General features: G+C 34.3%; 1 protein-coding gene across 1 annotated transcript; it reads right to left on the minus strand.

Annotated features, from left to right (window-relative positions):
* Positions 1-11065: 11065 nt before the first annotated feature.
* On the minus strand, positions 11066-12534 carry LOC131033572 (uncharacterized). The gene has a single exon (XM_057964802.2). It carries the CDS (start codon positions 12410-12412, stop codon positions 11378-11380), a length of 1035 nt encoding a protein of 344 aa, XP_057820785.1. The 5' UTR covers positions 12413-12534; the 3' UTR covers positions 11066-11377.
* Positions 12535-13843: the final 1309 nt, after the last annotated feature.

Below are 13843 nucleotides of genomic sequence, written 5' to 3' on the forward strand. Positions count from 1 at the left end.
TGTGGCTCGTGTTTTATTTATTAGTTTGACTTTTATATTAAGTGGGTTGTATAAATAATAAAATGATAAAACATTCCCACCAAATTGTAAAAGAATGATTTATATTTACCTTACCTACCCTCTTTTCTTATTGGTTGAATTTAAAAAGGGAGGTAAAATTATATTATATGGTGGGGTTGGTAAAATATATTATAGATCGGAATATTTTGATTGGCTGAGATTGAGGCTAGGGTTTTTGGTTAATGTTTGTCTTTTTATTTTCTTTCCCGTGAGGTTTTCGGGGGTTGGTTCCTCTCTGGAAAAATTTATCCAACAAGTTTTCTTCTTGGTTTTGGTTTTCTTCTCTCTTGGATTTTGGCTGGAGCTTGGGTTAGATTTGGTTTGGCTGGTGGAATCTCTTCTTCAGCTTCTTCCATAACACGAGTTGCAAGTTGGAGATGTATTCTACCTTTTTATATTTTATTTTACAATTTTCCTATATGCTCCATGTCTGCAAATTGAATGTGTGAGCTTGGGGAAATGAATCTAAAATTTGTATAGTGAGGAAGGAAATATATGAAGGCATAAATTTGTTGTAAGGTTTTATTCTATAGTTTGTGGGAAATATTTGTATTTCTGGGTTTGTTGAAAACCTTTTGTCTTTCTGAGTCTGTGTCGTGCATGAAGTTTTGATTTAATATTGGCCTTCAAGTGTTTATTATTTATTTAATGTTGAAGTGAATTTTATTTATTGGGTAATATTATTTTACCCATTAAGTATTTTAAAAGGGGGTAATTTGTATTCTTTTATTTAAAAGTCATTTTCACCCTAGGTCAATGGTTTAATTTATTTTACCTACCCTTGGATTTGATTGGCTGAAAGTTTATGGTAGGTAGAAAATATATTTTATTTTCTTGAACTTTGGGTAGGTATGGAATATAATGTTTTTGGAATATTTTGATTGGAAGATGGTTTTTCTTGGTTTTGTTTTTATTTTTTTTTATTTTTGATAAATAGACCTTCCTGTGCATTCATGGGGGTTGGCATCTTTGATGAATGAATTTCTGACATTAATTTGGAGATTTCTGGTGGTTAGATTTAAATTGGTTTAAAGGCTTGGATTGGTGTTTTTTTTGGATTCTTCCATTTTCCAGGTTGGTGGTTTTACCGACACTTCACATTGTTTTTTAAAAAGATTGTCTGAAAGATTGTTTGGGGATTTAGAAAAGAATTTTAAATTGATTCTTATTTTTAGAAATCAAATTTGGAAGGGACTATTTTATTCTTCTCGTTTTTGAGAAATCAAGTTAGAATGTGAGAAATGGTTTCCTGTGGTTTTTCCCTGTAGTTTTTCCTGTAGGTTAATTTGCTATTTGTTTGCTTGTGTGGTACTTTTCGGATTAATTTTTGTACCAGAGGCTTTATTTGAGGGTTGTTATATTTTCCAGATTTGGCTTCTATCAGTTTCGATGTATTTGGATGGTCTTATGTATATTTTCTCCTCTGCACCATTGTGGATATTATAGACTTTCTTCCATGTGAATAGGCCATGGATGATTGAGGTGAATATATATGCTATTTTGGACCAACAAGTGAGTAGGCCTTGTTGTGATGTTATCTTCTATTTGATGGCTTGATATGCCTTTGTTTATTGCTAGCCAAGAGGCTCATTTTGTTATATTGATGTTGTTGTAGCCTTGCATATGTTGTGAGAGTATGTGTGGAAGTTATTGGCTGCATTGAGTATTATTTAAATGTATTTATGTTGGTAGAGCCTCTTGTGATGTGTTGTTGGGCCATGTTAGGAGGAGTGGGCTTCCTTGTGATGACCAGGTTCACGAGAGATAGGCTTGCATGAGGTTCCTTGTAAGGATGCATGAAGTCTAGACCACCAGGGCACATTGGAGTTTTCCATGATTTGTAAACAAGTGATAACATTGATAATGAATTTATTGGGATGGGAAAATTATAACTCATTTAAACAAGATAATGAATAGTTTTGAGCCTCATGACTTAGTCCTAGGGAGGATGTTTTAGGATAAGCATGAGAAGGTCATGAAGACGGTAAGCTAATCTCCCTTGGTCTCTCATAGCTTGAGATGGCTCCACATGTCCATCAGGCTAGTGCCTTGTGTTATTATGTTATGAGGATGGCATGTGATGACACTCCACTCCTACATGTGTTCCCCCTTTATGATTTATGATTATGCTTATTGGATGCATTTATGTCCTGATGAGTTTTACGCCTCTGGGAGTTTATTCTTGTGGCTCTATGTGAGTTCTTGCTTGAGAGTCCTTGTTGGTTAGTCTCTTTGGTTTTGAATGTCAGCCTAGATGTAGAGTGTGTTTTGGGACCTTGTGTCATCTCCTAGCACGGGGGGTGGTTCCTTTGGTTCCACATGGTCGAGTGGTTGGTGCTTTTAAACCATTGGGATGTTCCTGTCTTTGGATTCTTCTTGTGTGGATGAGGATGCTTCTTTAGATAGTTCATGGATAATAATTGCAGCAAGAATGTAAATGATGGTGTGATTTATGTAATGAAATTCTTATGTAATGGTTGTAACAGAAATCATGCTTATGAGAAATGATTATGTTGTTCTAGTTATAGTGATAGATTTTGGTTATGGTATGTGATTGTAATGATGAACCTTGAGTTGTATTGTAACATATTTATATTAAATGAAATGGATGCATGAGATGTGGATAAGTATTGTTGTTTAAAACGAAATGATGTATTTTGTATTCTTGATGAGCCATGTTAAAAGTGAATCGGGTAAATGTTATGGTAATGGTATTAGATTTGAAATGATGTCTTTAACTAATGATTTAAGTAGAAGAAATGTTATGTCTTGATAGGATGTATGAGTTTGAGTAATGTTGGAAGATATCTTAGCACATGTTTATGAGTTATGATTAAAGAATTTGAAGTTATAGTATCATACTTCGTAGACAGTGATCTAATGATTGAATTGAAATCTTATAATGATTGGGGTGTAATTGAAGGTTCCTTATGAAATATTCTATGGATCTTCTTTGTGAATGAATTGCTAATCTTATAAATAGAAATTACTAGTAAGTGTATGGGTAGATGGTAAAATGAATGCTTGTCTTTAGGAAAGGATTATAATGTATCATGTGTTATGGTTTAAGGTTATATCTCCATTTGGTGGATGCTATTAGTGGTTATGGAATTAGGATATTGTATCATAGTTTGTGTTGAGATGAATTCATGTAGTTACCTAATTTGTAATAAGATGATTGTTGGTTAATTGATATAGTGTAAGAGATTTTATGAGTATTAAATATGGGTTAGATGTTTAAGGAGACTTTGTGAGTATTGCATTATGTACTTTTGGAATCATGATGAAGTAATAAGTATGCTAGGAGCATAGAATTATAAATGACTATGTAGAAGTTAATTGTAAATGAAAATCATGTTAATGAAATGTAAGGGATTAATCTTGGTATGTGTATGGTGATGTTTATGGTCAGAGGTTGGTTAATGGTAATAGGAACATTTGGACTTGGTGTATAAAATTAATCTAAGTGAAAAAGGAAATAGTGGTGCATTGAAAGATAGAATCTCATATTAAATGAAAGATTAAGAAGGTTGCATATCATGAGTGTTAGGTATTTCTATGTTGCACCTATGTGTGTATAATGATTAAGATTATAAGGTATTGAACTGGAAGAAAGTAAATTCTTATTTCTTATGTAGGTAGATTAAGTAATGGCATTGAGATACCCTAGGGAGTAGTAGAAATGATTTATTGTATTCCTCTTGCGTAATTGTTTGAATAGCTTGAGTGAATTATTCTATGTTCATAACACTTAATTGTTGTTGTGTGCTCACTGCATTGCTTAAGTAATATTATGTGTTGTATTGTTTTTAAAAAAAAATTAAATTAGCATGTTTTTAGCTATATTTCTCTGGGGTATTTTGGTGGGCATTACTGGTACCAACAGTACTTGGTGTTGAATTCAAATGCAAGATAGTGAATTTATTATTTTGTATAAGTTTTCTTGCATCTAAAATTTATTGGATGTGAAATCCTTAAAATTTGATTCCTAGTTTCATTCTAAATTTGAGTATAAAATAAAATCAAGTGTATAATTATTTCTAGAAATGATTGTGATTAGATACACTTTTATTTATAGTGGACTTGAACTTTGAAGAATATAATACCACACGAGGTATTTTATGTTTACCCAACTTCTTGGAGTTAACAGCTTAATTTTTTCATGTATTTAGCAAAAAATTCAAATTTAGCTAAAGGAACCTAACTTGGGCTGAAAATTAAATTAGTGAAGGTCACTTAAGATAAGCACATTGAATGAAGGGAATAATGGGAATATAAAGAAAGACTACAAGTCGTGGCTGAAAATGATTAATGAAAGATATTAGGAATGTTGAGACATGGACCAGCTAGGACTCGAACCTAGGACCTTCCATACGCTGTTGGAGTGCTCTACCACTGAGCTACTAGCCCCTCTTGGACCAGTCCATCGTCCGTCTAGGTGTGGCTTATTTCCAAAAAACACCCACCCTTAAGCCACAACTCTTGTGTGCTAAGGGCTCCTAGCCTAGACCTAGCTTTGATACCATGTTGAGACATGGACCAGCTAGGACTCGAACCTAGGACCTTCCATATGTTGCTGGAGTGCTCTACCACTGAGCTACTGGCTCCTCTTGGACCAGTCCATTGTCGGTCCGGGTGTGGCTTATTTCCAACAACAACAAGGAATACATAACTTATTTGTAAGTTGAAATTCAATCTATTACTCAATCCAGTCCATTTTTAGAAGATCCTTTAATTTAACTATCGATGACCAACAATCTAAACCATTGGAATCTTCTCATTTATTTCATTAAATAGGACCTTATCAAAGTGACCTCCTTTCTCAATACGAAAAAACTCAAATAGCTTTGGCCATTTTTTGGATCACTATTTCCTTCCTTGGAAAGCCTTTTAATCATTTAAATTATTTCTTAAGCTTCGATAATGTTTTTTAATGACATAGTTAGTGGTCTACCTTCATTGACAATGATACTTTAGAATTTTTAATAAACACAAACAAACAAACATAAAATTGTTGGAGAATCTCTTCTCTGCAAATGGTGTATTCCCTTAATAAACACTGCAAGTGATTGCAGCGAAGGGTGGATACAAACAGAACATATAGATAAGTACACACTGTGGTAGAAAGGTTAAGTTACATGCAACTTGAAATAAAACACAGACTGCGGTAGAAAGAAGAAATTACATGCAACTTGAAATAAAACACACACTGCGGCAGAAAGAGAGAGTGGGAGAGAGGGAGAGAGGGAGAGAGAAGGAGACCCGAGTGTGAGAGACATGCAGTTACGCCTTGGATTTGGATTTTGTATCCCACATTCGGACAAGCTTGCCTTTTTCACTGCGAAACAGAACCAGAGTACCGTCATCCTCAATTACCAGAGAGCTAAACTTTACACATCCAAGTCCACAGCCCTGATTGATGGCCCACACTGCACCCTCACCATTGCCATTGTATATAACTAAGTTGGCATCCGACTGAAGACGAAGAAAGCATCTGCTCCCACGCCCTGTAGTCTTGCTGCTCCACACCACTCGACTCTTCTTAGTGCTGTGCATATTGTTCAACACCAGATTGCAATCCTCTTTCATTGTCAATCGAAATCTCCTGTTGGCAGATGTCATGTACTCCCCCGCCTTGAGAACATTCCAAATGCCGCTATTGTGGCTCAGCAATACAAGAGGCGACACAGGACAGTGTGCAAACCCTGTCTTCTCGACAGGAGAATATTTTGAAGCAGAAGAACCACGATATTCCCCATCGCTTGCAGCAACTGTGCTAAACTTAGGATCAACAGCAACACTTACATTGGCTTCGTCCTTGTCGAGGAGATAGTAATCGACCCAAGCGTAGCCATTGGAAACGGATGCCCAAGAGTAGCCTTGCAACAAGTAAGGCCTCAGATATGTGACGGTCCTTCTGAAATCTTCCAATACTGAGTTTCCCGTTGCGCTCTCCCAATCGCCAACGGTACACGACTGAGTCCAACGCGCATATCTGATGGCGATGTGCTTGTCATTGACGCTTTTCACAGATGCAAAGGCGAACCCGCTGTCAAACCATTTTGATTCCATGTCGTGGAATCCGTCCAAGTTTTCCAGCAGATTGTTGAGCTCAACATAAACATCAGCGCCCTCTTCCACTTTCAGACCATTCTTCCCAACAGACGATGTCTCGAACACTGCCAACGAAGTTTGAGCAGCGCTCAAAACAAGTATGGCAGCCAAGACAAACACCAATGGAGAAGAAGACATGGTAGCACTAGCGGCCATTGTAATTGCCAAGTTGAAGAAGAAGAAGAAGATGTGTTGGAAGCTGCTTCAATGGCTTTCTTATATAGCGAGAAATGGTGGGAGAATAAGCATGTGAGTATAATCGAACATTGTGGATTAGCATGTGAGTATAACCATGAATTGTGGATAAGCATGTGAGTATAACAGTTCGCGTTTACACTGCTAACATTTTTAGAAACGGTGTATATCTAATCATGTCATCTCACACATGGTTTTATATCTAATCATGTCATCTCACACATGGTTTTGGTGGAGAGAAAAGAGATAGATGATGGCAGCGCTTCATCCCCGGTACGTACTTGCCAGGAAGAAGTAAAAATAAATACTTGTTAAGACTGCATTATTTATCAGAAAAATGGCAGCGCTTCATCCTCGCTACTCCCCAAGAAAAAAAACATTAAATACTTCTCACACCGTCGTTTTTTTTCATTTAGTATATATAACTCTACTGTGTCGTTTGCGCTTTCTTTTAAAGCAGTTGCGACCCGCCCTAAAAATTTAATATTATAACATTTTATTTTTAAAGGAATTGTGATTATATTATTACTGATACAATAGTATTATACAAATTTTTAAAAAAATAAATGGTTGGAAAAGTCATAACTTATATTTTTATCAATAAAGAGTGGTTATGAAATATATTTTATTATCTTAAATTTTAAATTTTTTTAAAGATATATTATCATTCACTTTTTAATTAAGAGAATATTGTTATTGATACAATAGTGTTACACAATTTTTTTTTTAAATGATGGGAAAAGTCACACCTTATATTTTTATCAATAAGGGACGGTGGTGAAATATATTTTATTATCTAAAACTTTAAAAAAAATTAAAGATATGTTATCATTCACTTTTTAATTTTGAAAATATTATTATTGATACAGTAGTGTTACACAAATTTCATAAAAAGTTGATGAGAAAAGTCACAACTTATATTTTTACCAATAGGCAATAATGGTGAAATATATTTTATTATCTAGAACTTCAATTTTTTAAAAAATATTTTATCATTCATGTTTTAATTTAGAAAATATTATTATTGATACAATAATGTTACACAAATCTCAAAAAAAGTTATTGACAAAAGTCACTACTTATATTTTTACCAATAGACAGTAGTGGTGAAATATATTTTATTATCTAGAACTTCAATTTTTTTCAGAATATGTTATCATGCACTTTTTAATTTAGAAACTATTATTATTAGTACAATAGTGTTACACAAATTTCAAAAAAAGGTATTGAGAAAAGTCACAACTTATATTTTTACCAATAGGCAGTAGCGGTGAAATATATTTTATTATCTAGAACTTCATTTTTTTTCAGAATATGTTATCATGCACTTTTTAATTTAGAAAATATTATTATTGATACAATAATGTTATGCAAATTTCAAAAAATGTTGATGAGAAAAGTCAAAACTTATATTTTCACCAATAGAGGGTGTTGGTGAAATATATTTTATTATCTAAAACTTAAGGGATTGTTATAAGAAATGTTGTAGTTAGAAATGCAGATTGGGCATTTCAGCACTTGACTTAAATATCAACAACTTAGAAGGATGGCCCTCACATAACTTGTAAAATAGCAGGCCAAGTTCAAGTTTTGAATGGGACTGAAACTTGAGCAACAATCTCATATTATGTTTCAATTATGATTGCATAATGGATTTTGTGTGATTTATCATTTTATTGCATTGACACGTGGAAGATTTATCCTAAGATCATTGAATCACTTATTGAAATTATAATCATCTACATTCAAGCATTTAAATTTTATATCTAGCCTTTCCCTAAAATGGAAAGCATTCTACTTCAATTCAGTTCCATTTCCAAGTTTAATTATTATTTCAATTTAAGGTTAATCCCTTAACCAAGGTTTGATCTAGGAAAACCCCCATCGGCAAATAATTTTTTGTCATTATGTGTGCAAGAAATTGACTCAGGAGTCATGAGTTAAGAATTTGGTAGAGCAAATGATGACAATCGGATTCAACTTTTGAAGGCACTAAAAGTGTAGTATCAAGTCACCCCACACTAATTGGTCTTGGGAATCTTTTATGAGCTTCAGACAAGACATTGTGTGCATCATTTTGAGTTCAAAACAACCTTCCTTTATCTACATTTGACAATTGGAAGACCAATTTTCTCCAAGCACCCTAGTCCCACACTTTCAGGCCAAATTTTTCATTAGAGGTTCCTATTTCCTATCCTCAAATACAACCTTACAAGTCTACATGACATCTAGAACTAACTATTATTATTATTGTGTTGCAATTTTCCATCATTTTCCCTAGACCTAGCATTCAAATTAAATCTCATCAATTCAACTCAAAACAAAAGGGAACCAAATCCAATTTTTATTCAACCCTCTTCCTAAAATAATTGAGTTTGGATCTATTATGTTCATTTTCCTTTTAATTTAATGTGTGAAATAGGTCTTTTTCCTAATTTACATAGCTAAACTTGTGAAACCCTATTTTTTTACCATTGCACATTGATATATCAAATTTGAACATTGTTACAAATTTCAAACTTCATGAACATAAATTTAATAAAACTTAACATTAAATACTTTTGCAAACTAATATACATAGTTATTCATTTCACCTAAAAATATTCAAAAATATTTATCCATGCATGTAAGAACTAAATTGGGTTCCCTCTTCAAACTTGACTACTTGATACTTTTGGCAAATTAACAAGCTTGAGGAATATAAATCTTACCATTTGCAAGTGATTGAGCATGTTGCCTAACTCTTTCAGTTATCTGATACACTTGAAACTTCTAAATTTATCATCATGTGAATCCTTTTCTCTATTGGGTTCCCTCTTCCAACTTCCTCGGGCTTTCTACATCATATTTTAGCATGACTTCCTAGTCATATCAATCATCAGTACATTTAACCACATATTTTGGCACAAGCTCACTCTAAAATCTTAAGTCCAACACTTTCACCCATTTTTATTAGTTTCTCTACAACTCTTCCTTTTTATCTAAATGCCACCTAGACACCAAAAAGGGTCTTCACATACCAAAGAAGGTTAGTTCTCAAATCCCTATTTTCATTTCTTGAGATGAATTGAGTGTAGAACTTTTACTTGTGATTTGAGAAATTTTCACCAACAAGTGGTTGTAAGTAATTAGGCTTTCATTTATACCCTACTTTGGCCTTGCACCGACTAAAAAATACCCTAAATCATTTTTTTTTGCACCAAATATGGTATAGATTCAATGGTGGACGGCATCATGGTCATCCTAGAGTCATTATAAGTGATCATTTCTTGTAGGAATTAATTTGTCGCATCTGTGGGGATGATATTTGTACAATGTGTAAATCATTCATTTTTCTACCTTTCTACATGTTCCATTCATAGATTCAAGCATAGAAAATCCTATGGAGGCATTGCATTTCTATAGGTCTTCTTATTAAAAAGAAGTTTTGGAGAGAGTTTAAATTTTAGATTTTTTTCTTCACCTAAGTGTCAATTGAATTAAAAGTACTTTTTAAATTCATGTAGCATTTAAAATCCTTTAAATTATTTAATTTTTAAATCACAATGTTTTATATTTAATGATATAACCTATGGTCATCTACCCTTATTAACAATGACACTTTTTGAATTTCAAATGCTTTTGGAGATTTTCATCTCTTGCAAAAGTTGTATTCGATTATGGGAGATGACCTAGTAGTTGAGCTCCCTAACTTTGCACATCTTAAAATCTTACATCAAAACTTCAAATCACTCCAAATTTTCATAGCAGCTTACATCAACATGTTTTATATTAAGGTGTCCAAAAAGGAGCCAAAAAAGGTTAGATTAGCAGTTTTCACTAAATCATGTTTTATTGGTGGAATGATGTGGCATCACATGATTTGTTGCTTTTAAAGAATGTATTTCATTCAATCATGAGTACTCATTATCAACACTAAGAATGTGAATCAAAACTATTAATGTTTTATTATTAAAAAAATAAACATTAAATCAACAAATGATATCACAATTAGATTGGAACGTTCTCAAGTAATAAGTCCTTTCTTCTTCCTTGTTTATAGAGATATTATAATCCTTTATCTACAATTGTAACTACCTCTTTCTCAGAAAAGTTTGACATTAAAATTTTGTATCATTTTCTGAGTTCTTTGCATAAGGTATAACTGCTCTATCTCAAAAATAATTGGAAAACCAAGATTGAACTTATGGTAGTACATTTCTTTTGTGATTTCTAGTTCATTAAGTTCTATATGAATGAGTTTGACTTCACCAATTTTTAATCTGAAATATTTAATAGGAAAGATTGGAAGTGCTCTCTATCTCAAGATACTCTAATCTATTGCATAAAATCTATTCCAAAATTAATTGCTCTTCTATAATTGCATTTCTTGATTCAGCTATAATTGTCACTCTTTTATTATAAAACCATCATTGAAGTTTAAACATTTATTTTTATGTCGATTAATAGATTATAAAGAACATCTTTTCTCAATATAATAGATAGATATTTCTAACACATTAAAAGTAGACTTCATAAAATCTATTCCAAAATTAATTGCTCTTCTATAATTGCATTTCTTGATTCAGCTATAGTTGTCATTCTTTTATTATAAAACCATCATTGGAGTTTAAACATCTATTTTTATGTCGTTTAATAGATTATAAAGAACCTCTTTTCTCAATATAATAGATAGATATTTCTAACACATTAAAAGTAGACTCCACAAATTCTTAATGTTTAATGTTTATCTATATATGTAGATAAGCATAAATTTTGGGTGCTGCATAGACAATTCGGTTGGGAAGAGGCAGAACTGCAAGTGATTGCAGTCAAGGATGGATACAGACAGAATATGTAGATAAGCACACACTCTGGTGGATGGATACAGACATAATAGGTAGATAAGCACACACTCTGGTAGAAAGAAGAAATTACATGCAACTTAAAATAATATAACACGCACTGCGGTAGAAAGACAGAGATAAAGAGAGAATCCCCAAAAATCCCAACTGTGAAAGACTTGCAGTTAGACCTTGGTGTTAGTAGCCCACATTCGGTTAAGCCTGCCTTCTTGACTGCGATACAAAACCAGATTACCATCATCCTCAATAACCAGAGAGCTAAACTTTACACACCCACGTCCACAACCCTGATTGATGGCCCACAGTGCACCCTCACCATCGCCCTTGTATATAACTAAGTTGCCATCCGACTGAAGACGTAGAAAGCATCTGCTCCCACGCCCTGAAGTCTTGCTGCTCCACAGCACTTCACTGTTCTGTTTATCACTCAACACCAGATTACAGTCCCTCTGCATTGTTAATCGAATTCTCTTGTTGGAAGATGTCAAGTACTCACCCGCCTTCAGAACGTCCCAAATGCCACTGTTGTGGCTCAGCAATAGAAGAGGCGAGATGGGACAGTGTAAAAACCCAGTCTTCTCAACAGGGGAAAATCTTGACACAGTTGACACAAGAGAAGAAGCAGCAGCAGAAGTAGAAGAAGAAGAAAGGTATTCCCCATTGCTTGAAGCAGCTGTGCTAAACTCATGCTCAGCATCAGCAAATGGATTACTTACATTGAATGAAGGCAGTTGAAGAGTGGCTTCATCCTTGTCGAGGAGATAGTAATCGAGCCAAGCGTAGCCATTGGAGACGGCGGCCCAAGAGTAGCCTTGAAGTAAGTAAGGCCTCAGATATGTGACGGTCGTTCTGAAATCTTCCAACACTAAGTCTCCCCTGGCATTCTCCCACGTGCCAACGGTGCACAATTGAGTCCAACGTGCATATCTGATGGCGATTCGCTTGCCATTAATGTTCAGCACGTTTGCATAGGCGAACCCGCTGTTAAACCATTTTGATGTGTCGAACCCATTGAAGGTTGCGAGCAGATTGTTGAGCGCAACGTAAACAGCAGCGCCCTCTTCCACTGTTAGATCTTGTTCCCGACCAGAGGATGTCTCGAACAGTGCCAATGAAGGTTGAACGCTGCTTAAACTGAGTATGAACACAAAAACGAGGAGACACAATGGAGAAGAAGACATGGTAGCGCTACCAGCCATTGTGATTGCCAAGTTGAAGAAGAAGAAGATGAGTTAGAAGCTGCTTCAATGGCTTCCTCATATAGGGAGAGCAAGAGTGAGGATGAAATCATAGTCTATTTACACGCAATGCTCGTGGAATTCACTGTGCATTGTGGATAAGCAAGAGTGAGCACATATGTGATTGTGATTGTGACAGTGATATAAATGGTAGCATCATGTGAGTTTTAACTATGCATTGTGGATAAGCAAGAGTGAGCACATATGTGATTGTGATTGTGACAGTGATATAAATGGTAGCATCATGTGAGTTTTAACCATGCATTGTGGATAAGCATCAACTCTGCTTCTTCAGAGATCAGGAGGGGCACTACTGACATAGATTGTGAAGGTCATAACATTATTAGAAACGGTGTGTAATCATGTCATCTCACACATGATTTTCATGGAGAATAAAGAGATAGACAGCATTATTCCAGCCGAATGCTTTCCGTTATTTCATCAGGAAAACAGCCCAGGGAAGATAAAAAACAATAGTTCTTAGACTGTCGTTTCTTTTCAACGTCTTTTCCTTATAGATTTGAAAATCTTCTGTCAGGGTGTAGTTTGCGCTTTCTTTTAACACGCGTGTCCTAAGAGTCAGAAGACTGACAAAGTTTAACCTGCAATTTCTCGTATGATTTACACGTCGTTGAGTGTTAAAATGTTGTTATAGAATTTAAATGTGAAGTTTTTGAGTCAAAAACAATGATTTATGTTTTATGACAATAACTCTTTTAGCAGGTGAATGAATGGTTCATTTAGCACTCATTGCATCTAGTTGATGTTCACAGTGGTGAAGAATTGGGCATTCTCAAAGGTCACCCATCCTAGTACTACTCCAATTCAAATGCGCTTAACAAACAAGTTTTCTTCAAAATTAAATCTACTTAGCTTGCAAATTCATTTGTAAAACCTTCAACAAGTCGTGTGCCTTATAATGAATGATTTATACTTATGATTAAACAACATATATTTCCTTCATAGATGAGTTGATAGCTTTCATTCTTTATAAACAAAACTCTCATCTTAATACATAGGGGAAGAGCACCAGTAGCCATCATAGTTAATTTTGCGCACCCACAAATCCTAAACGGTACATCGGATTTTGATTATTTTTTTTAGTTGTCTTCGTATGCGACTTAATTGCTTATAGCTATTCATCTAGCTTATGGGTAGTAACGATGCACGTTGTGGAATCATTTATGCGCACAAAGGTCAAAAAGTACACATTTCAAAGTGTCTCCTAATACCTAACTAAAGATGTTCCAATAACCGTCAACTCAAAATCGCTAGTACTTTTTGACAGATGTCCCAATAGTGGTGCACAAATGTTCCAATAGTGGTGCACAAATGGGCCAATTATGAACAAAAAATTACAAAAAATGATCTGCTATTGGTACAAAACAAATA

Source organism: Cryptomeria japonica, chromosome 5 (genome assembly GCF_030272615.1).
Source record: "Cryptomeria japonica chromosome 5, Sugi_1.0, whole genome shotgun sequence".
Taxonomy (NCBI): domain Eukaryota; kingdom Viridiplantae; phylum Streptophyta; class Pinopsida; order Cupressales; family Cupressaceae; genus Cryptomeria; species Cryptomeria japonica.